Source organism: Bubalus kerabau, chromosome 17, assembly GCF_029407905.1.
Source record: "Bubalus kerabau isolate K-KA32 ecotype Philippines breed swamp buffalo chromosome 17, PCC_UOA_SB_1v2, whole genome shotgun sequence".
Lineage (NCBI taxonomy): Eukaryota > Metazoa > Chordata > Mammalia > Artiodactyla > Bovidae > Bubalus > Bubalus kerabau.
Genome location: NC_073640.1, coordinates 18,696,347 through 18,722,204, shown reverse-complemented (window position 1 = coordinate 18,722,204; position 25,858 = coordinate 18,696,347). Strand labels below are relative to the sequence as shown.

Genomic DNA, 25,858 nt, shown 5'->3' with positions numbered 1-25,858 from the left:
TAGACAAAACATTAGACCCAGACTCAGTTATGACAGATTTTGTAATTATAAGGCTAGGAATTTAAGATAATATGATTAATATCCTAAGGGCTCCAGTGGAAAAAAAATTGACATGCTAGAAAGCAAAAACATGATTAACAGAAATGAAGAATGCCTTTGATTGGCTCAGCAGCAGCTTGGACATGGTCAAGGATAGAATCAGTGAGCTCACAATGTGAATAGAAACTTCCCCAAAAAAGGAAAGTGAAAAAGGAATACAAAATATAGTACGTCTTAATGAATATTCAGGTATGAATTTCTACACTAATGGCCACAATGACTCATAATAGTCTTGTTCCACATTCACTCTGCTTAACCAAGGGGACATCAGCAAACATGATACAAACAGAGCCTTGATAAACTCTTAGACTTTGAGACCTACCTTTTTAGAATGCTGCCCTGAAGTCTGCCCAGTCTAGTCAGCTTAAGAGTGAAAGATTGTAAAGAGAGAAGCCTACTCAGGCATTCCAACTGACCTACCAGCTGAATGCAACCATGTAAGTCCAGCCAATCCACAGAATCAAGAGAAATAAAATGGTTAGGGTTGTAAGCCACTAAACTTTGAGTTGGCTTGTTATACAGTAATAAATAATCACTAAAAATAATGTATTCTGTTTGCTTAAGAGCCAAATATGAAAGAATTTACAGAAATGGACCTATCAACATTATTAAAAAGGTATGTTTGGGAAGTACAGTAAATACTAGTACATTTGAATAGACAGTAAAAGGAAAGAAGTATGGAGAAGGAGAAAATGAAAACTTAAGAGTTTAAGAGAACATGCTTACTGATATTCACAATTTTAATCACATCCTCTAGGGAAAAGGTACATGTGAAAAAAGTGACTTTAGTAAAGGAAAATTCATAAGGTATTTTGGGGCTTTGTGTCTATTGATAGCCAAGAATTGCATCTACCTCTCTGCAAGGTGACTAACATGTGACATCTACCTACTCTAATAAACATTTACTTTTAAATCACATTTCATTAAATAATAACCTATCTTGCAATTTGAAACTAAAAAATGGCTGCCTCTCACCTTTGGTTTATAAAGTAGTCATGTGTCTTTAATCCCTATATCAAAACTAAACAGTTTTACTCCCTTCTGGTTTTCATCACCACCAAAAAAGAGTTTATAGCAAAACTCTGTGGCCTGTTGGTTTGCCTCTCAAAGGGGTATAGATCTCCAACTTGAAAAATAAAATGCACTAAAGCACAAGTCAAGCTATTCCCATTAGCTCATTTATACCACATTGTCCACTTTGGAAATCAGAGTTTTATCTTTTTAATCCAGAGAATGACAGCTGAAATATAATAGCACATAATCTCAGGAAGGTTTACCTCCTTTATACAACTCTGTAAAGGAGAGCAGACCATTAAATTAGACCTCCACAGGCAATAACACCCAATGCAGTTCAGCTTTATGAGAGCTGTGGATATGTTTTATTTTTTCCCTTTGCATTCTTTTTTCATGCATTGACAATGGCTTTTATCATTCCTTCATTAGATGCTTATGTGCATTAGGTCCTAGAAAAGCAGTTATCAAAATCAAACTACTCAGTTACTTAAGAAGCTAATGAACCGTTAATTCCACTCTTTCATATATTCCCAAGAGAGTCTAAAATATATGTCACACAAAAATTTCTACATGGATATTCATAGCATTATATTCGTATTCATAATAGCCAAAAAGTCTAATAAACAAACCAAATGTCCATGAACTAATAAATGAATAAACAAAATGTGGCATATCAGTACAATGGAAAATTATTCCATTAAAAACATGAAACATGCTATAACCTGGATGAACCTTGTAAAACATTAATCTAAGTGAAAGAACTGAAGTGAAAGAAACCAGATACAAAAGGCTTCATATTACATGGTTCTGTTTATATTAAACGTCTAGAAAAGGCAAATCTGTAGAAATAGAAAGAAACTGGCAGTGTGGGGTACCAAGAACGAGCCTGGAGAAGAAATGGGAAGTGACTGCTAATGGGCACAGGTTTCCTTTCTGGGGTGATAAAAACGTTCCGGGACGAGTGGTGAGAGCTGTAGCCTTGTGGAGCAAAGACCACTGAACGGTGTACCGGAAGCTGGTGGGCCTTAAAGTACATGTGAACTATATATCAGTTTAACAAAAGAAAAGGAACGAAAATATACTCACATTCTAAATTCATAATTGGAAAGCAGGTTGACAGGTAAAGCTTGAATCGGGATTTTAGCCTTCCTCATTTATTCCAAATGAGAAATCAAAAACTTCTATGCAAAACCGGTGTTATGGTGTTTTTCAGGAACTAATATCAAGTTGAAATTCAGCCTAAGAATAAAACAGAAAATATGAGGAATGAATAATCAAAATAACAAGTAACATTAGTATAGTGCTTTGCAGTTTTTAAAGCACTTTTATATACATTAAAAATCAGTTCTGTTGTTGTAATTACCTCATAAAACCTGTTCAGTAAGTGGCATTGTAATTCTAATTTTATAGATGAGGAAACATTCAAGTTACATTTTTCTGTTGCTGTATCTTTAAGCACCCCCAAGTCAAGATTTGCCTTTTTCATCTCTGTTAAAGGCCTACAATGTACATTCAACAAATGTTAAGGTGAATGAATAAACAGGTAAATTAAGGCTTAGAGAAGGCAAGGAACTTTCTAAAGATCAAACAAAGCAGGGTCCACTACTGTCTTTGGCATTCAAATCCTGTGTGCTTTCCATCATATCACATCACAGGTCTCTTCTGTTAAGGAAAATATTTGTTCAAGTTCCCACCTTTAAACTAGTATCAAAGTTATTTTAATTCAAAGCCAAAATGGAGGTCTTCAACAGCAATCATTTAAATGGCATATTAGTAAACCTCAAGAAAAACTAAACAGTTGTACACATTATATTTTGTTATTTACTATCAAACCTTCAGGTCAGTAAAGCAGACATTTACCAGATGCCTGATATGTGTCAGCCACTATGTGAGCCCTGGTAATGGGGCATTCAGTTCAGTGCAGTTGCTCAGTCATGTCCAACTCTTTGTGACCCCATGGACTCAGCATACCAGGCTTCCCTGTCCATCACCAACTCCTGAAGCTTGCTCAAACTCATGTCCATCAAGTTGGTGCTGCCATCCAACCATCTCATCCTCTGTCATTCCCTTTTCCTCCTGCCTTCAACCCTTCACAGCATCAGAATCTTTTCAAATGAGTCAGTTCTTCGCATCAGGTGGCCAAGGTATTGGAGCTTCAGCTTCAGCATTAGTCCTTCCAATGAATATTTAGGACTGATTTCCTTTAAGATTGACTGTTTTGATCTCACAGTCCAAGGGACTCTCAAGAGTCTTCTCCAATACCACAGTTCAAAAGCATCAATTTTTCAATGCTCAGCTTTATGTTCCAATTCTCACATCCATACATGACTACTTGAAAAACCTCCAGCAAAGAAATGTCTCTGCCTTTTAATATGCTGTCTAGGTTCGTCATAGCTTTTCTTCCAAGGAGCAAGTATCTTTTCATTTCATGGCTGCAGTCACCATCTGCAGTGATTTGGAAGCCCAAGAAAATAAAGTCTGTCACTATTTCCATTGTTTCCCCATCTATTTGCCATGAAGTGATGGGACCAGATGCCATGAACTTAGTTTTTTGAATGTTGAGTTTTAAGCCAGCTTTTTTACTCTGCTCTGTGGGATGGGGCATACAAATGAAGAAGTCACTAGATTGGAAACTCCTCAGCACCTGTTCTTTTTATTCTTTTTTTTTTTTCATTTTTAAATCATTTTACTGTTTATACCATAGTCACATTTGAATTGGCAGAACTGTTCCCATGACAGACCAGAGACCTGTTATTCAAGGAAAAATAAGTGAAGGTTTTCCTAAAGCTTAAGGAGAGACGTCCCATAGTAACCAACACAAGAATGGCTGTAGCAATCTCAGACAATGGTGCCAAGGTGTGTGAGCAGGTAGGAACAAAGGGTGCTCCAGAGTGGCTGGCCTACAAGTGTGTGTTGGCCTGAGAGCACTGCTGCTTCCTAATGGGATTTTCTTATTATGTTATTTTTTAAATAATGAAAGTATGATAATACATTTTCAGGAGATTTGGAAAATACAGAACACAGTTACATATAGTTTCACTATATATTACAATTATGTTTTAGGTAGATAAATGAAGGTTTTTAGTTGGCGTTTCAATATCAAACTCTCAAAAATTAATAGAAGAAATATACAGAAAAGTAGAAAAATATAGTAGGCCTGAAAAGCACTGTGAACCAATTCAACATAATTAAGACTTGTACAGCTTTCACACAACAGTAGGATGCAAATTCTATTCAAGTCCCCATAGACTATAAACCAGGGGACACTGGAATGTATCCAGGGACATAAAACAAGGTACCACATTTGATGGTCTAAAGGCTGAAATCATACAGAGTCTGTCCAGTTATCATTGTGGAATTATGTTAGAAATCAGTATCAAAAGACATTTGAAAATAACCTACATATTTTCAAGTACAATGTGACATTTACCAAGAGAGATCTTTGACTTAGCCATTGAAAGCCTCAATAAGTCAGAAGACTGAAAAAAACACAGAAGGTGATTGCAGAGAAGAAAGCATTCTATCAAAATGTGAAATTAATATCAAAGATACTTTTTTAAAACCCAGGTATTTGGAAATTAAATGTCCACTTTTAAATGATGGGTTTATCTAAGAAGCCAGAACAAGGAAAATTAGAAAATATTTGTAACAGAATAAAAATGAAAAGAGAGTTTACCAGAATTTGTTGCATGCAGCTGAAGCTGCTCAATGCAATTAAATACCATTTGGAATCTTGCATAAGGTATGAAAACAAATAATGGACTCTAGCATAAAAGTTTGTGAAATTTGAATAAAATCTATACTTTAGTAATACTGTATCACATGTTAATTTACTTTTTTTTTTTACAACATAGTATTTCTCCATATTCTCAGAATTGGACTAGAAGTTTCAAGCCTCATTCAAAAAAAAATTTTTTTTAACCACTAAAATAAACTTTCTAGGCTTTCAGCAGGGATATTAGATGCCAAAATACATGGAACTATATTAAAGTTTTGAGTGAATATAATTTAGAAATCTAGTATTCTATTCATTCTAAGTCAAACAAGTGGAATTCTAAATGTCATAAATTTTTTAAGTTAGGCAAAAATTCATTAAGTTTTCTAAAATATATTATACATACTATTTATGTATATGTGTGTATACAAAAGCTTTTCTACTGTGATTGATAAAGACCCAAGTACCTGTTCTTATGGAGCTATTTTCAGTCTAGTAAGAGATTCTTCTACGTGTTTCATCACTTTATCTTTGTCAGTTATCTAGAAGCTGGGTTCAGAAATAAGTCAGAATACTCCAAAGGATAGTCAATGGATTCCTTTACTCTCCATTAAAAGCCCCCCATTGACTACAAGGAAAAGAAGCCAACCATTATTTTAAGAAATTTTCCATAAATTGCTACAATACTGACTTCTGAAGCCCAGGAATTCAGCATTTAGGCATGTAGCTTCATGAATTCTCGATGCAGTGTTTACTTACTGAAAATACAGGCTCTTTCTTCTGGATCTACGTTCACGAGCGCCTGGTAACACCACATACTTTTTAAAGATCTTAACTACTTTCTATACATGGATTATGCCTTTTTATGAAGACATCCTATTTCTTATTTTTAAGATGATTACTAAGTAGGACTATTAAAAACCAAAGAGTATTTATACAGTTACATTAAATTAACATGTGTCTTAGATTTATAATTTGATCACAAATTGATTAAGCTGATTCTCCAGTCAACAGAGTACCTGATATATAGCAGGTGCTTAATATCTATATAACAAACAAGCTAATTAATTAATCACAGGCTTTAATAAGTGAGTGATTAGTGAGAATCCATTTACACTCTAAACTAGGTTTTCTAAAAGTAAAAAAAAAAAAAAAATTTGTCTTAGTCATATAAACCAGTAGAAGATTTTACCATCAAGCAGAAAACTGCTTCATTTATATTTTCTTTGTGAGTTGCCATACATTTAATTTAAATCAATGAATTTTAAGACAGAAATAAGACAAGCTATGATTTAGTGAATGTTTTAAATGTCAAGTGTCTGTAGCCAAATTTTAAAATTAAACACCAATATTTTTATTATTCTCAGTCAAAATTTTTTTGGCTTCTCTTTCCAAATCTATGCTGTCCTATTTTTTCCCCACTTCTGAATTCTGGTGTCACATTAGAATATGATGTTAAGAAGCACAGGTAAGTTTAGCCTGTTGACAATAAGTAGCCTTTCTTATGACTGTTCTATATATAGGAATTAGCTGTCTCCCTAAAACTGACTAAACACTTCAGCAATGAATTTAAATATTCAAAGTTGTCACTGTTTTAATACATTTTATCAGTTTTCTTTGACTGCTATTCTTTGTTGATAATTTATTATTTAAAAAGTGGTCACCTGTATATTACTGGAAATCATCCTATTATAACAGCTATGGTATTTTAAATTTTCCAGAAATTTGGAGCAGTGGGGTCTCAGATCAACTCAAATATTTTTTTAAGCCACAAAGGTCACCTCAGATTTTGTAATTAATTTCACATAATTAGAATATATATATATGTAACATCTGACATAGAGATTCTTTTTCTGTGAAGTTCACATATAAGTTGTTTGAAACTTTTAAAATTAAAATATCAGAAAAAAGATTATATTATCGTAGTAGATTATAAATAATTTCATTGCTAGACTTTTTCTGGCTAGGATATCTGATTTGATTAACATTTACAAATGCCATGTTGACTGGAATGACTACGTAAAAAATGTTACAGATTTCCAGATCATATCCTAGGACCCCACAAATATAGAGATCCAAACAGTAAAAGAAATGAACAATGGGCATTGGTGGTGGAGGGGGTGCTATTTTGTCATTATATAGAGCATTTTATAGAGCAGTAAGGCAAAATCAGTGCTTTTCTTCCAGCTGAATAAAAGGATCACAGGTAATGAAAAAGAGTGTGGAATTTGGAATTAAGCTGCCAAAGTGAAAATTCCAGCTCCACCATTTAGTAACTGTGTAGTTTTGATCAAAACATTTGACCTCTTGATTTCCTCACAATAAAGATAACTGATACTGTAAATACTTTTTATGTATTATTATAAATTGCTCAAAATTCTTATTTATAACTGATACTTTACCTTTAAGTAGACTATCTTTCTGTACTGGTATCTATGTGGTATAAATTGATACAGTATCTCAGGTCTGACACATTTGGAGGGTAAAAGTTCTTTCATTGATTCCTTCCTTCATTAAACAAATATGTACTGAGTGCCTAATATATGTTAGACCAATTCTAGACTCTTTAGGTAGGTTAATAAAACAGACCAATTTCTTGACCCTCATAGAGATTACATTCTAGTAGGTGATAAGAGGCAATAAATCATAAATAAATAGTTATGATAAGTTATTTAATACTATGTAATAGTTAAGAGGTGATATCTACTCTGGGGGGAATAAAGCAGGGTAAGAAGGATAGAGAAGTCATCAGATTTATGTATGGTGGTCAGAATGGGCTTCTTTGAGAAAATGTCATTTGAACAAAGATTTGAAGACTATAAGGGAATCACACATGGTTATTTTAAAGAATATTCCAGGTAGAGGAGAAAGCCAGAGCAGAAGCCCTAAGGTATTCCTGGAATCTCCAAGGAACAGTGAGTGAAGAGACCCATGTCTTGCAGTAGAATGAAAGAAGGGGATTTAAGGAGTAGAAGATAAAATCTGAGTTAAATGAGGGAATGTAAAGTGAAACAGAGTATAGGAAGAACAACAGCTAACACAGGGAAACTGATCAGAAAACTATTAAAATAATTCTGGTTAGAAATGATGGTGCCTTTGACCAAGGTAATAGCCATGGAGGTAGAAATAAGTGTTTGGATTGTGGATGTTTGGGGATTGTGTATGGATCAGTGGTAAAGAATCTGCCTGCAATGCAGGAGCTGCGGGAGACTCAGGTTCTATCCCTAAGGTCAGGAAGATCTCCTGGAGGAGGACTTGGCAACCCATTCCAGTATTCCTGCCTGGAGAATCCCAAAGACAGAGAAGCATGGAGAGCTACAGTCCATAGGGCCCCGAAGAATCTGGCACGACTGAGCACGCACACACAATGTTTTTAAAACATGGAAATAAGAGACACTGAGCTTAAAACATGGAATAATAGGTTGGATATAAGAACTTAGAGTTCAAGGATTGTAATTCTAAGCTGGAGTTATAAATTTGGGAGTATTAGGGGCTGACCTAAGTTAAGTTGGCCACACAAACTCTTAGGTTCTTTTTGAGGTAAGTTTAGTCAAGGAATTCATTGTCACCAACGATTAGCAGCAACTTTCCTTACATGAAAGAAAATCTCAAACCAATTTTGTGCAAATAAAGATGTTAAATATAGATTCATTGCCAAGTGGACACAAAATTGTTACTATAATCTTTTACATTACTTTGGATGAATGGTTTGCTCATGGCAGATGAGACTACATATTAGTGAAATTAGAAAATTTTTGGAGAAGAATGAAAACAAATGTAGCATACCAAAACTTACAGGATGCTGCAAAAGCAGTAAGTACTCAGAATTTTATGGCTGTAGAACTATGTTAAAAACAAGGAAGAACACCATGTCAACAACCTAACTTCAGACTTTAAGGAACTTGAAAAAGAAGAGCAAACTAAACCTAGAGCCAGTAAAAGGAAGGAAACAATAAAGATTCAAGCAGAAACAAATGAAATAAAGTGCAAAACAGTAGAGAGAATCACAGAAATCAAAAGTTCGTTTTTTGGAAAACCAACAAAGTTGACACTCCTATAGCTAGGCTGAATAAGAAGAAAAAAAGACACAAATGAACAAGGGGACATTACTACCAACCTTGCAAAAAATGAAAGGGTTATAAGTGAAACCGTGAACAAATTAATACATCAACAAACTAATATAGATAAAATGGGAAAAAAATTTAACAGACACTCATTGGAAGGACTGATGCTGAAGCTGAAACTCCAATACTTTGGCCACCTGATGTGAAGAACTGGCTCATTTGAAAAGACCCTGATGCTGGGAAAGATTGAAGGCAGGAGGAGAAGGAGAGGACAGAGAATGAAATGGTTGGATGGTATCACCGACACAATGGATGGACATAGTTTGAGTAAGCTCCAGGAGCTAGTGATGGACAGGGAGGCCTGGAGTGCTGCAGTACATGGAGTTGCAAAGAGTCAGACACAACTGAGCAACTGAACTGAACTGATGCCTATATTGACTCAGAAAGAAATAGAAAATCTCAACAGACCTAAAACCAGTAAATAAATTGAATCAGTAATCAAAAGCCTCCAAACAGAAAAATCAAGGATCAGATGGCTTACTGGTGAATTCTTCAAACCATTAAAAGTTAGCATGAATCCCACCCACACTCTTCTAAGAACTAGAAAAGGAGGGAACGTTTCCTAACACATTCTGTGAGGCTTATATTACATACATATCAAGCCAAATAAAGATGCCACAATAAAACAAAAACTACAGACCAGTATTGCACATGAATATTGATGTAAAAATCTTCAGCAAAATGCTTACAAGCCAAGTCTAACAAGACATTATAATAAACTGATCAGTTGGTCCCAGGAATGCAAAGCTTGTTCACATAAGAAAAATCAGTTAATCCATCCCAGTTATAGAACTGAGGGAAAAGAACAAATGATCCTCTCACGTGTTTTCATAGGAAAACCATTTAACAAAATTCAGTACCCTTTCTTGATCTAAGAAGAAAAAAAAAACTTGGAATAGATGAGAACTTTCTTATCTTTCATAAATATAAAGGTCATTTATGAAAAACCCACAGCTGACATCATCCTCCTTGGTAAAAAACAGAAAGTATTCCCCCTAAGATTAAGAACAAGACAAGGATGGCCACCTTTACTACTGCTATTCAACTTTGACTGGAATTCCTGGATAGAGAAATTAGGTGAGAAAAAGAAATTAAAACCATCCAAATTAGACAACAAAAAGTGAAACTTGTTTCACTTTTTGCAGATACTATGATTCTGTATAGAAAACCTCTTAGAATGCACACACAAGAAAAACCTCCAGAGCTAATAAATGTATTCTGCAAAGTTGTGGGGTAAAAGGCCAACATCCCTAAATTAGCTGTGATTCTGTACATCAGTGAGTAATTCAAAACGGAAATCTTTTTAAATTGTTCAATCTACAGCAACTCCAGAAGAATAAAATACCTAGGGATAAATTTAACCAAGGAAGTGAAAGACTTATACACTGAAAGCTATAAAACATTGCTGAAAGAAATTAAATAAGACCTAATAAATGGAAAGACATCCCATGTTCATGAACTAAAAGACTTAATAATGTTAAGATAGCCGTATTCACCAAAGTGCTCTATATATCCAGTGCTATCCTTATCAAAATTCCAGTGCTCATTTTTGCAGAAATGTAAAAGGCAAAGTTCAAACTCATAAAGAATAGCAAAGGGCCCTGAAAAATCAAAACAATATTGAGAAAGAAAAACAAAGGGGAGGAGCTATACTCCCCAAGTTTAAAACTTACTTAATCAACTGTGTGGTACTGGCGTAAAGGTAGACATACAGACCACTGGAATACAATTGAGAATCCAAAAATAAACCCAAACATCTCTGGACAATTAACTTTGACAACAATGGTGTCAAGGCACCATTAAATGGATATGATGCCAAGGCAGGTAAAAACCCAGGTAAGACAGTAGGAACTGAGAGGGGGAATCAGAGGGCAGACAGACTTAAACCACAATCACAGACCACAGCCTTGTCTAGCTCAGTGAAACTAAGCCATGCTACGTGGGGCCACCCAAGACAGACAGGTCATGGTGGAGAGATCTGACAGAATGTGGTCCACTGGAGAAGGGAATGGCAAACCACTTCAGTATTCTTGCCTTGAGAACCCCATGAACAGTATGAAAAGGCAAAAAGATAGGACACTGAAAGAGGAACTCCCCAGGTCGGTAGGTGCCCAATATGCTACTGGAGATCAATGGAGAAATAACTCCAGAAAGAATGAAGGGATGGAGTCTAAGCAAAAACAACACCCAGTTGTGGGTATGACTGGTGATAGAAGCAAGGTCCAATGCTGTAAAGAGCAATATTGCATAGGAACCTGGAATGTTAGGTTCATGAATCAAGGCAAATTGGAAGTGGGCAAACAGGAAATGGCAAGAGTGAACATCAACATTCTAGGAATCAGCGAACTAAGATGGACTGGAATGGGTGAATTTAACTCAGATGACCATTATATCTACTACTGTGGGCAGGAATCCCTTAGAAGAAATGGAGTAGCCATCATGGTCAACAAGAGTCTGAAATGCAGTACTTGGATGCAGTCTCAAAAACGACAGGATGATCTCTGTTTGTTTCCAAGGCAAACCATTCAACATCACGGTAATCCAAGTCTATCCCCCGACCAGTAATGCTGAAGAAGCAGAAGTTGAATGGTTCTATGAAGACCTACAAGACCGTCTAGATCTAACACCCAAAAAAGATGTCCTTTTCATTATAGGGGACTGGAATGCAAAGTAGGAAGTCAAAAAACACCTGGAGTAAAGGCAGATTTGGCCTTGGAGTACAGAGTGAAGCAGGACAAAGGCTAATAGAGTTTTGCCAAGAGAATGCACTGGATATAGCAAACATCCTCTTCCAGCAACACAAGAGAAGACTGTACACATGGACATCACCAGATGGTCAACACCAAAATCAGATTGATTATATTCTTTGCAGCTAAAGATGGAGAAGCTGTATACAGTCCGCAAAAACAATACCAGGAGCTGACTGTGGCTCATGAACTCCTTATAGCCAAATTCAGACTTAAATTGAAGAAAGTAGGGAAAACCAGTAGGCCATTCAGGTTGACCTAAATCAAATTCCTAGAGTGCCTGATGAACTATGGACGGAGGTTCATGACATACTACAGAAGACAGGGATCAAGACCATCCCCAAGAAAAAGAAATGGAAAAAAGCAAAATGGCTGTCTGAGGAGCCTTACAAATAGCTATGAAGAGAAGTGAAAAGCAAAGGAGAAAAGGAAAGATACCCATTTGAATGCAGAGTTCCAAAGAATAGTAAGGAAAGATAAGAAAGCCTTCCTCAGCAATCAGTGCAAAGAAATAGAGGAAAATAGAATGGGAAAGACTAGAGAACTCCTCAAGAACATTAGAGATACCAGGGAACATTTCATGCAAAGATGGGCTCAATAAAGGACAGAAATGGTATGGACCTAACAGAAGCAAAAGATATTAAGAAGAGGTGGCAAGAATACACAGAAGAACTGTACAAAAAAGATCTTCACCACCCATATAATCACGATGGTGTGATCACTCACCTAGAGCCACACATCCTGGAATGTGAAGTCAAGTGGGCCTTAGGAAGCATCACTACGAACAAAGTTAGTGGAGGTGATGGAATTCCAGTTGAGCTGTTTCAAATACTGAAAGATGATGCTGTGAAAGTGCTGCACTCAATATGCCAGCAAATTTGGAAAACTCAGCAGTGGCCATAAGACTGGAAAAGGTCAGTTTTCATTCCAATCCCAAAGAAAGGCAATGCCAAAGAATGCTAAGACTACTGCACAATTGCACTCATCTCATACGCTAGTAAAGCAATGCTCAAAATTCTCCAGGCCAGGCTTCAGCAGTACATGAACCATGAACTTCCAGATGTTCAAGCTGGTTTTAGAAAAGGCAGAGGAACCAGAGATCAAATTGCCAACATCTGCTGGATCATGGAAAAAGCAAGAGAGTTCCGGAAAAACATCTAGTATTGCTTTATTGACTATGCCAAAGCCTTTGACTGTGTGGATCACAATAAACTGGAAAATTCTGAAAGAGATGGGAATACCAGACCACCTGACCTGCCTCTTGAGAAACCTGTATGCAGGTCAGGAACCAACAATTAGAACTGGACATGGAACAACAGACTGGTTCCAATAGGAAAAGGCGTACATCAGGGCTATATATTGTTAGCCTGCTTATTTAACTCATATGCAGAGTACATCATGAGAAATGCTGGGCTGGAAGAACCACAAGCTGGAATCAAGATTGCCAGAAGAAATATTAATAACCTCAGATATGCAGATGACACCACCCTTATCGCAGAAAGTGAAGAAGAACTAAAGAGCCTCTTGATGAAAGTGAAAGAGGAGAGTGAAAAAGTTGGCTTAAAGCTCAACATTCAGAAAACTGAGATCATGGCATCCAGTTCATCACTTCGTGGCAAATAGATGGGAAAACAGTGGCTGATTTTTTGGAGGGGGGACTCCAAAAACACTGCAGATGGTGATTGCAGCCATGCAATTAAAAGATGCTTATTCCTTGGATGGAAAGTTATGACCAACCTAGACAGCATATTAAAAAACAGAGACATTACTTTGTCAACAAAGGTCTGTCTAGTCAAGGCTATGGTTTTTCCAGTGGTCATGTATGGATGTGAGAGTTGGACTATAAAGAAAGCTGAGCTCCAAAGAATTGATGCTTCTGAACTGTAGTGTTGGAGAAGACTCTTGAGAGTGCCTTGGATTGCAAGGAGATCCAACCAGTCCATCCTAAAGGAGATCAGTCCTGGGTGTTCATTGGAAGGACTGATGTTGAAGCTGAAACTCCAGTACTTTGGCCACCTGATGCGAAGAGCTGACTCATTTGAAAAGACCCTGATGCTGGGAGAGATTGGGGGCAGGAGGAGAAGGGGACAACAGAGGATGAAATGTTTGGATGGCATGACCAAACAATGGACATGAGTTTGGGTAAACTCGGAGTTGGTGATGGACAGGGAGGCCTGGCATGGTGCGGTTTATGGGGTCACAAAGAGTCAGACATGACTGAGCAACTGAACTGAACTGAAGCCAGGGCACCATTAAATGTATATGATGCAATCTCAAAATGTCAGAATGGTCTCAGTTTGCCATTCATCATCACAGTAATCCAGGTCTATTCCCCAACCACTGATGCCAAAGAAACCGACACTGACTGGTTCTATAAAGACCTACAACACCTTCTAGAACAAACACTAAAATAAGATGTCCTTTTCATCATAGGGGACTGGAATGTAAAAGTAGGAAGTCAGATACCTGGAGTAACAGGCAAGTTTGGCCTTGGAGTACAAAATTAAGTAGGGCAAAGGCTAACAGTTTTCCCAGAAGAACACACTGGTCATAACAAACACCCTTTTCCTCCAACAACTCAAGAGATGATTCTACACATGGACATTACCAGATGGGCAGTACAGAAATCAGATTGATTATATTCCTTGCAGCCGAAGATGGAAAAACTCTATACAGTCAGCAAAAACAAGACCTGGAGCTGACAGTGGCTCAGATCATGAGCTCCTTATTTCAAAATTCAGGCTTAAATTGAAGAAAGCAGGGAAAACCACTCAGCCTTCAGGTATGACCTAAATCAAATCTCTTATGATTTTTCAGTGGAAGTGTTGAATAGATTCATGGGATTAGATCTGGCAGACAGAGTGACTGAAGAACTATGGATGGAGGTATGTACACTGTACAGGAGGCACTGACCAAAACGACCCCAAAGAAAAAGAAATGCAAGAGGGCCAAGTGGTTGTCTGAGGAGTATTTACAGATAGCTGAGGAAAGAAGAAACATGAAAGGCAAGGGAGAAAGGGAAAGATACAGCCTACTCAATGCTTGGGAAAGCCCAAAATGGTGAAGTAGAAGGATATGTGCTTATCTTCCCCTTTAAGAACAAAATCACAAGTAGCTGTTCAACAGCCATCAACAGCAGGACGTTGGAACCCACCATAAAATATACCCCACATCCAAGAACAAAGGAGAAGCTACAACAAGACGGAAGGAGGGGGTACATTCACATTTAAAGTCAAATCCCATACCCACCGGGTGGGTGACCCACAAACTGGAGAACAATAATACCAAAGAGGTTCTCACACTGTTGCAACGGTTCTAGGCCCCACATCAGACTTCCCAACCTAGGGATCTGGCAAATAGACTGGGAATCCCCAGGAAATCTGACTTTGAAGGCCAGCAGGATTTACTTATAGAACTTACATAGGACTGGGAGAAAGAGAGACTCTTGTAGGGCACAAACCAAACTTTGTGTGCACCAATACCCAAGAGAAAGGAGCAGTGACCCCACAGGAGAATGAGACAGACCTGTTTGTGCGTGTTTGAGGGTCTTTTGCAGAGGCATGTGCTGCCAGTAATTTGCCACTGGGACAGGGGCACTGGCAACAGCAGTCCTGGGAGGCACATGTTGGCATAAGTCCTCTTGGAGGTCGCCATTAGTCCTACAATAGAGCCTGTAGACTCCAGGACTGGGTCTTCTCTCGCCAAACAACTAACAAGGAGGGAGCACAGCCCCATCCATCAGCAGCCAAATGGATTAAAGATTTACTGAGCATGGCCTTGTCCACCAGTTCAGTTCAGTTGCTCAGTTGTGTCCAGCTCTTTGCGACCCCATGGACTGCAGCATGCCAGGCCTCCCTGTCCATCACTAACTCCCAGAGTTTACTCAAACTCATGTCTGTTGAGTTGGTGATGCCATCCAACCATCTCATCATCTGTCATCCCCTTCTCCTCCTGCCTTCAATCTTTCCCAGCATCAGGGTCTTTTCAAATGAGTCGGTCCACCAGAGCAAGACCCAGTTTTCCCCACTTCCCATCAGGAAGCTTGCACATTCCTCTTATCCTCATCCGTCAGAAGGCAGACAGAAGAAGCAAGAACTACAGTCCCACAGCCTCCAGAATGAAAACCACAATCACAGAAAACTAACCAAAATGATCACATGGATCAGACGTGTGCACTCAATGAAGCTATGGGCCATGTCATGCAGGGCCACTCAAGATGGAGAGTCATGGTGGAGAGTTCTGACAAAACATGGTCTGCTGGATAGGGAAATGTCAAACCACTCCAGTGTTCTTACCTGAAGAACCCTCATGAACAACATGAAAAGGCAGAAAGGCGTGACACAGGAAGTTGAGACCCCCTCCTCTAGTTGGTAGCTGTCCAGTATAATACTGGAGAAGAGTGGAGAAATAGCTCCAGGAAGAATGAAGAGGCTGAGCCAAAGCAGAAATGACACTCAGTTGTGGATATATCTGGTGGTGAAAGTAAAGTATAATGCTGTAAGGAACAATATTGCATTGGAACCTGGAATGTTAGGTCTACGAGTCAAGGTAAATTGGATGTGGTCAATCAAGCAGGACATGGCAAGAGTGAACATCAACATCTTAGGAATCAGTGAACTAAAACCAAAGAAGAATACAAATGACAAACAAGCAAAGACATTCAACATCATTGGTCATGAAGGAAGTGCAAATCAAACTACAGAATTACCACTTTACAATCATTAGGATGGCTTTAATGAAAAAAGAACAAGTGTCAATGAGGATGAAAATATAGGAACATGTAAAATGGCAATTTCTTAAAAAATTAAACAGAATTACCATATGATTCAGCAGTTTCATTGCTAGTTTAATAAATACCCAAAGGAAATTGAAATCAGGGTCTCAAAGTGGTATCTGTACATCCATTTTCATAGCAGCATTACTCAGCCAAAAAGTGGAGTGAAGCCAAATGTCTATATATGGATAAATGGATAAGCAAAGTATTTTAATATACAAGGAATATGAGGCTTCCCAGGTGGTGCTAGTGGAAAAGAACCTGCCTGCCAATTCAGGATACATAAGAGATGAAGGTTTGATCCATGGGTTGGGAAGATCCCCTGGAGGGGAAGATCCCCTGGAGGAGAACATGGCAAGCGACTCCAGTGTTCTTGCCTGGAGAATCCCATGGACAGAGGAGCCTGGTGGGCTACATACAGTCCATAGGTTTGCAAAGACTTGGACACGACTGAAGCCAACTTTGCACATGCACACACACATAAGGAATATTATTCAACCATACAAAGGAACAAAGCACTGATACTTGCTATAGTTTATATGACCCTTGAAAACATTATTATAAGTGAAAAAAGGCAGACACAAATGATCATGTCTCATATGACACATGTGGAAGAGACAAATCCATAGAGACTGAAAGCAGATTTGAGAATACCAGGGGAGAGGAAATAAGGAGTTATTACTTATATGAGTATGGAGATTAATGAAGCTGTGGTTATACAATATTGTGAATACACTAAATAAAGGCCACCTGATTTTATACTTTAAAATGGTTAAGTGTGTAATATATGAATTTCACCTCAAAAAAACAAAGAAAAGAATGAAGAGGGTGCTTTCATTAAAAGCTAGTGTTTGTGTAAAGTAGTACAATCTATTTTTAGAAATCAGGTTTTCCCTTGCATGTATTCATCCACATGTCCCAACACCATTTGTTGAAATGATTTACCCAATAAATGCTCCATCCTCTAGTATTCCATGTATAGGAATGTTAAGAAAATAATTTGGATGCAGACAAATATTGGGATGCAGAGATGTTCACTAAAGCATTGTTTATAATAATGAATATTAGGAGAAATCCTTAATATCCAACAGTAAAATGTTAATTTTAAATTATGGAATAAGAGGATACTATGTAAACAATGAAGTTGTGTTTCTTATAACATCTGTATAGATACACTTTTATAAAAATAATTTTTAAAGGCTTGTGTAATGTCTATCTTTTAACTGTTATCTTTGGTTTTCTTTTAATGGATTTCAGTGTTCCAATAATCTTTCTCTCCACATATCTATTTTTAAAAAAATTTTAATAACATGAGAATATTTATGAAATAACATTGAGTGAAGAGCAGTAATACTAAAGTGTGTTAATGTGTTTACTTGTTCATGCACATGCCTAGGCAGAAAACTACATGATTAAAAGTATGCTAAAATTTTTTTAAAGTATGCTAAAATGTAACTATGTCTTCATTTTGAGACTTTTTTGATAATTTATTTTCATTATTCTTTTTAATAGTTTTTAAGTTTTCTTAGGAAATATACAGTTTTATTTGGAATTTATGTTCTATTATCTTCTTAACAGAGTATTGATAAATGTTTTTATTTGGTTCTTTTCAGTGAGGTAGTTATAGAGAAACAGTTTATAAGTCTAGTTTGATGTCTATTAAGTCAGTCTTTGCTAAGTATAATGAAATATGTATATATTTAACATTTACTTTAACAGTGTTTACTATATTTGAGGCACTCTTTTAAGCATTTTCATTCAATCAGCTAAGTCTACAAGGCAAAGTAATCCCATACCCCTTGCAATTAACTATATTGCTTTATAGTTTTACATACATAAACTTTACTAACAGTTATCCCTAAATTCACTGTTCCTTTTCATTATACCTTTCTCTTACTAACATAAGTATTCTATAAAAAATTAGATATATATACTTTGCAATGATTTCATATTTCTGGGTAACATTAGTAGATGTTTAGCAGACTCCATAGCAGATTATAGTATTTAGATATTAAGTAACCCTGTCATTTAAATAGTTTGTTTAATTATGTTGAAAATACCTAGCAAGTCAATAACAGTCTTTAAAAGTGAGTTATAATAGGAGAGATTGATTTTTGGAATGCCAATGTAAGGACTTCATGAACCTGCTGTCCCCTCCTCCCACCAATAAGCAAACAAAAAAAAATGCTGGCTAAATAATATTAACTATTTCAGAACTCTGGAAATTAACCAAAGCCACAGAATGTTCCGAGCATTGTCTATCCAGGTGGAACTCCTGACACTTGAGACGGCAGGGTCTGGGGCATTTTAACTTGAACTGTTTCCATCCCACCTCCCCTGTCTACTAAATGGTGCAGCAGCCATAAGTAGCTAGTAGCCTCACAGTCAGTGGACAAGACTGACCTTTGGAGCCCCATTAAAATTCTCATCCCTATAACACTATCAATATTTGTCTAAACTAGCAACTCCTAAGGAAATCTCCATTCTCAGAATGTTGGGGCTATCTGATTTGACTCAGAGTTCAACCTAGCAGGGGAAAATAAAGGCTCAATCCCTCCAAAACATTACCAAAAACAATAGTGTGCTGGCAAAATCCCAGATGTAGTAAACAAAAGCCTGGCCAAAACATAAAAGGAAGTCCCAAGGCACTCGACAACCATAGGCAACTATAAGCAACTTTGAAATGCTGGAACATCTTCTTGGACATCTAAAAACATGCCTAGAAGGGAAACTACCTCATTTAAATATATAGCTTGATTATGCTACCTTGAGGCACTGCTCGAGCAAGAAGTGAAAGTGAAAGCTATCTTGTAAAAACACATACACATTTAAAAAAAAAAAATGCAGACAACAGAAAATGTGCACAGTGATGTTAGACTTAGTTAAAAGAACCTGTGAATTGGCTATTAGAAACATGCTCAAAGACCTAAAGGAAACTAGGATTAAAAAACCTAAAGTAAGCATGACAACTGTGTCTCACTAAAAGAAGATACAAATAAGAAGTAAAGATCATTTTTAAAAATCAAATAGAAACTCTAGAGTTGAAAAGTACAATAACTGAATCAAAAATTTCTGTAGAGTATTCAACAACAGATTTGAGCTGGAAAAAGAATTGTTGTTCAGTCACTAAGTTGTGTCCAGCTGTTTGTGACCTCGTGGACTGCAACACACCAGGCTTACCTATCCTTCACTACCTCCCAGAGTTTGCTCAAACTCAAGTCCATTGAGTTGGTGATGCCATCCAACCATCTTATCCTTTGTCATCACCCCCTTCTCCTCCAGCCCTCAATCTTTCCCAGCATCAGGGTCTTTTCCAATGAATCAGCTCTTTGCATCAAGTGACCAAAGTATTGGAACTTGAGCTTCAGCAACAGTCCTTCCAGTGAATGTTCAGTTCACTGGTTTCATCTCCTTGCAGTCCAAGGACTCTCAAGAGTCTTCTCCAGCACCACAATTCAAAAGCATCAATTCTTCAGCATTCAGCCTTATTTATGGTCCAATTCTCATATCTGTACATGACTACTAGAAAAATCATAGCTTTGACTATATGCACCTTTGTCTATATGCATCACTATATGCAAAGTGATGTCTCTGCTTTTTAATATGCTAGTTAGGTTTGTCATAGCTTTCCTTCTAAGAAGCAAACATCTTTTTAGCAATCCTGAATATAGGTTAATTGCAAGTTTACAGAAAGAAAAAAAAACCCTCAGAACCTGTGAAACCACCATCAAACATACCAATGTATGCAAAAGCAAGTCTTAAAGAGAGAGAAAGGTGAAAGTGGTAGTCATTCAGATGTGTCCAACTCTTTGCAACCCCATGAGCTGTAGCTCGCCAGGCTCCTCTGTCCGTGGGATTTCCCAGGCAAGAATACTGGAGTAGGTTGCCATGCCCTTCTCCAGGGGATCTTCCCTCCCCAGGGATCAAACCCAGGTCTCCTGCATTGCAGGCAGATTCTTTACCATCTGAGCCACCACGGAAGCCCAAAATAGAGAAAGGGGCAGAATAAATATCTGAAGAAGTAATGGCTGAAACCATCCAAATATGATGAAAAACACTAATCTGCACATATGAGAAACTCAACAAACTTAAAGTAACTCAAAGAGTCACCACTGAGACACGTAAACTATGAACAATAGAGACAAAAAGAGACTTCATAGCAGCAAGAAGGATGCAGTTAGTTACATGTGAAGGAGCCTCAACAAGATTAACAGCTGACTTCTCATCAGAAACCACAGAAGGCAGAAGGGGATGACACATTCAAAGTGCTGGGGAGGGGGGGCGGGACTGTCAATCAAGAATTCTGTTGGATTGGCCAAAAAGTTCATTTGGGTTTTTCCATAAAAGCAGAGAAACCCAAATGAACTTTTTGACCAACCCCATATATGTGCCAAAGCTATCCTTCAAAGGAAAGTTATGACCAACCTAGATAGCATATTGAAAAGCAGAGACATTACTTTGTCAACAAAGGTCCGTCTAGTCAAGGCTATGGTTTTTCCAGTGGTCATGTATGGATGTGAAAATTGGACTGTGAAGAAAGCTGAGTGCTGAAGAATCGATGCTTTTGAACTGTGGTGTTGGTGAAGACTCTTGAGAGTCCCTTGGACTGCAAGGAGATCCAACCAGTCCATTCTAAAGGAGATCAGTCCTGGGTGTTCTTTGGAAGGACTGATGCTAAAGCTGAAACTCCAATACTTTGGCCACCTCATGCGAAGAGTTGACTCATTGGAAAAGATTCTGATGCTGAGAGGGATTGGGGGCAGGAGAAGGGGACGACAGAGGATCAGATGGCTGGATGGCATCACTGGCTCTATGAACATGAGTTTGGGTGGACTCCGGGAGTTGGTGATGGACAGGGAGGCCTGGAGTGCTGCGATTCATGGGGTCGCAAAGAGTCGGACACAACTGAGCAACTGAAATGAACTGAACTGAGATAAAAAGAGAATTCATCACTAACAGACCACTCTTCAAAAATACTAAAGGGAGATTTCCTAAGTGATTTACAAAACAACTGCATAAAGTAATTATAGATTTGTGTTGATGGGCTGAATATATAAAAACATAAATTTGTATAATAACAATAACACAAAAGGGTGGGAACTTTGGAGCAAAGTTGTTGTTATGTGCTAGGTATTAAGGTATTTTGTTAAGTTAATATGCTAGTTGCAGTTCCCAGGGTAACCACTAAGAAAACAGCTCAGAAAATATATAATAAAAGAAACTACAGAATTAAAATGCTGTAATAGAAAACAATTAAAAGAAAGCAGCAATGGAGAAATAGAAAAATTAAAAAGACATACAGAAAACCAATAGCAAATAGCAGGCAAAAGTCCTACCTTATCAGTAATTACATTGCATGTAAATGGAATAAATACTCGTATCAAAAGGCAGAGATCAGCAGAATGGATATTAAAATATGACTCAACTAGATGCTACCTGCAAGAGAAACACTTTATATTTAAAGATATAAAAAGTTGAAAGTTTTAAAAAATGGGATAAATTGTACCATGCAAAGAGTAACCAAAAGAGTTGAGTTTCTCTAGTTGCAGACTTGCCCCCTCTCACTGAAACTAGAGAAAGCCCATGCACAGCAAAGACCCATTTAAAATATATATCTGGAAATGAAACAACACTCCTAAAAACCCAGTGGGTCAAAGAAGAAATCACAATAGATACTAGAAAATAGATGAATGAAAAAAAAAAAAAAACCCAGCATACCAAAATAAATGGGATGCAGCTAAAGCAGTTCTTAGAGGGAAATTTGTTATACCTAGAACAGTCTGAAATCAATAACCTAACCATCTATTTCAAGAAACTATAAAAAGAACAGCAAATTAAGCCCAAAGGAAACAGAAGACAGGATATAATGAGAGAAATATGTAGGGGATAGAAAATCAGAGAAAACCCAGCTGAACCAAAAGTTGGGTTTTTTAAGAGTAACAAAATAGACATACCTTTAGCTAGACTGTTCAAGAAAAAGAGAAGACTCAAATTACTAAAATCAAGAATGAAAGACAACTATAAACTTTGAGACCTAAAAAGGAAGCTACAAAAATTGCCAATAAGCACATGAAAAGAAAACAACATTAGTTATTAGGTAAATGCAAATGAAGGCCATGATGATATACCACTTCATAACCACTAGAATGGCTGTGATCAAAAGACAGAGAAAATGTTGATAAGAATATGGGAAAACTGGAACACTCATATATTATTCTTACAACTGTGGAATGATACAGCCATTTTGGAAAACAGAAGTTGACACAAAAGCTTGTATGTGAATGTTCACAGCAGCATCCTTCATCAAGAGCACACACTACATGATTGCATTTATATGAATCTCGAGGATAGGCAAATCTATTGATATAAAAAAGTAGATTAATGGTTACCTGCATCTGGAAGGGCAGGGGTTAGAAATAGGAATAATTGCTAATGGGTATGGCATTTTTGGGGATGATGAAACTGTTATAAAATTTGATTGAAGATACTCAGAATCACTCAACTTATACTTGAAATGGGTGATTTTATGAAGTGTGAATTATTTCTCAATTAGCTGTTATCTTTAAAAAGTGAATTATTACTATTTATTATGAACCAGGCATTTCATTTTACATTTTTATCCTTATAAAGGTAAGTTATAGAAACCTAAATTTTTAACATTTTATAATTTTAATATTTGATAAGAACAGTGTCTCCAAAGATGTATTGTTCTTTTTTCTTTTTTTAAAATAAATTTAGCTGGACAGCTTAGCCAGTCAGCACATTTAGCTCTCCAACTGCCATATAATGTACTTGGCTTAGGTCGAAGTGCCAATTTTCTTGATCATCTTTATGTTGGTATTCCACGTCCATCTGGAGAGAAGGTGAGTAAAAATTTACAAGTAATCTGTTTTTTAATATTTACTGTTCAAATATTGAATCTAAATATTTTCATTTCCTTTAAAGAATTTTAAAAATTCACTGGTAGTGACTGATCTAAGCTTATCTTACATACAGAACATTATAATTTGAAAATATACCTTAAGACTTCCTACCCCTCTTCTTCCCTGCTTTTTCTCATCATTTTCACCATCTAACATACCAAATATTTTTTTTTTATTACTGTCAGACTCCACCTCAACTTGAATTTTAGTTCCAAAGCAGCATTTGTACTTAACACTTTGAACAGTGCCTACTACAAGAGTGTTCTATAAATACTAGTTGAATTAATGTATCCATAAGACAGAAATATAACCCTTCCCTGAAAAGATGAAGAAATTTTTGCAAATAGGAGCCCTATTTGGAACCTTATATATATAAATTTAGCTTAATCCATACCTAGGATTTCAATTTATCAAAGAATACTTAAGCTTTTTCCTTATTTAGAATAATCATGTTTTTAAAGTGTACTGAATGTTAAATGTTCTTACTCTTTTTGTAGTCTGTACGAAAACAAGAATGGACTGCAATCATTCCAAATTCTCAGCTAATTGTCATTCCATATCCTCCCAACGTTCCTCGAAGGTAATGTCCTTGCTTGAATTGAATTTGGTAAAAATACTGTCAACTCTGAATCACAGATACATCTTTTTAAAGCTCTGTTTCTGTTGTGTTCCTGTGAGTGTCATCACTTAAGTTTGCTTACAGCAAACTTTAAACGGCTAAACATACCTATACATAAGATCCCTGACATTTTCCACTAAGAACAAATTAGACCTTATTAGAAAAACAGCAGCTTAACTAGAGATTTATACATGTTCTGATTAAATAAGCTGGTCTTCAGTTATTAAATAAGCTGGTCTGATGCGAAGAGCTGACTCATTTGAAAAGACCCTGATGCTGGGAAAGATTGAAGGTGGGAGAAGGGGATGACAGAGGATGAGATGGTTGGATGGCATCACCAACTCAATGGGCAAACTCCAGGAGTTGGTGATGGACAGGGAGGCCTGGCATGCTACAGTCCATGGGGTCGCAAAGAGTCGGACACGACTGAGCAATTGAACTGAACAGAACTCAGCTTACTGGCCATAAATTCTACAATTTCAGGCTGCTGAACTTCACAAGCAATGATCTTTTTAGCAAATGCTTTGAGAAGTGGTTTATGTCCCACAGTGGTTAGGCAGAAATTTTGAAGTTCAACACACCCAGGCAAGAAACTCAAATCCACTGCTAGCTGACTAAAACAGGAAGCTAGTCCTTGTTGTCTCTGAAGGACTGTACAGTCCATGGAATTCTCCAGTCCAGGATACTGGAGTGGGTAGCCTTTCCTTCTCCAGGGAATCTTTCCAACCCAGGGATTGAACCCAGGTCCACTGGCAGGCAGATTCTTTACGAGCTGAGCCACGAGGGAAGCCCTTCTGCACTGTAGAATGGAAGGTAAAATACCTGCCTTACAAGGATGAGGATGAAATGTGCTTAACACAGTACCCAGCATATACTGTTTTCAGTGAATGATAGGTATTTTTAGCCTTACTAGCAGAAGGCAATGGCACCCCACTCCAGTACTCTTGCCTAGAAAATCCCATGGACGGAGGAGCCTGGAAGGCTGCAGTCCATGGGGTCGCTGAGGGTCGGACACGACTGAGTGACTTCACTTTCACTTTTCACTTTCATGCGTTGGAGAAGGAAATGGCAACCCGCTCCAGCGTTCTTGCCTGGAGAATCCCAGGGGAGGGGGAGCCTGGAGGGCTGCCGTCTATGGGGTCGCACAGAGTCAGACACGACTGAAGCGACTTAGCAGCAGCAGCAGCAGCAAAACATGTTCCTTTTATAATGTTGCATTTAATTCTAAATCTTTATCTGTTCATTTTTCTTTAACTTATTAGGTTGATTCCATTATTTCAAAAAGTAGGTGATGAAGGTATTCATTAACACTTAAATTTTATTGGGAAAAATAGAACCTGTTATTAAGGCCATTCTGATGTCAATATGAAAAAAATAACCTATGAGTATGTGACTAGTGGCTTATTATATTTCTTCTCAAAATACACGCTACACTGTTTTCTTCTTCCAGTTTTATTGAGATACAATTGACATACAGCACTATGTAAGTTTAAGGTATATGGCATTATGATTTGACTTAGTTACATCATGAAATGATTATCACAGTAAGTTTAATGAACATCCATTATCTCACATAGGTACAAAGTTAAACAGAAAAAATATTTTTCTTGTGATAAGAACTCCTAGGATTTACTCTTTTAACAAATTTCATATATAACATGTGGCAGAGTTAATTCTGTTTATTGTGTTGTACATTACATTCCTAGTATTTATTTATCTTATAACTGGAATTTTGTAACTTTTGACTGCCTTCATCTAATTCCCTCCCCTCATACCTCCCATCCCTGGTAACCACAAGTCTGAGCTTTTTCTATGATTTTTAAAAAATAATATAACTGACCTA

At 37.2% G+C, this 25,858-nt stretch overlaps 1 protein-coding gene and 1 long non-coding RNA gene across 4 annotated transcripts in view; one reads left to right on the top strand and one right to left on the bottom strand.

Moving 5' to 3' along the window:
• The window catches only part of LOC129631599 (uncharacterized), an 80,387-nt gene that overhangs the window by 31,782 nt on the left and 22,747 nt on the right, over window positions 1-25,858 (bottom strand). The window contains exon 2 of the long non-coding RNA XR_008704129.1: window positions 2,200-2,352. This is a non-coding gene — a long non-coding RNA (uncharacterized LOC129631599). The remainder of the gene's footprint in view (window positions 1-2,199; window positions 2,353-25,858) is intronic.
• The window catches only part of ITFG1 (integrin alpha FG-GAP repeat containing 1), a 315,997-nt gene that overhangs the window by 283,371 nt on the left and 6,768 nt on the right, over window positions 1-25,858 (top strand). For all 3 annotated transcript variants that reach the window (XM_055552729.1, XM_055552730.1, XM_055552727.1), the window contains exons 15-16: window positions 23,212-23,336; window positions 23,894-23,976. In XM_055552729.1, the coding sequence (XP_055408704.1) occupies window positions 23,212-23,336; window positions 23,894-23,976 (208 nt within the window). The remainder of the gene's footprint in view (window positions 1-23,211; window positions 23,337-23,893; window positions 23,977-25,858) is intronic.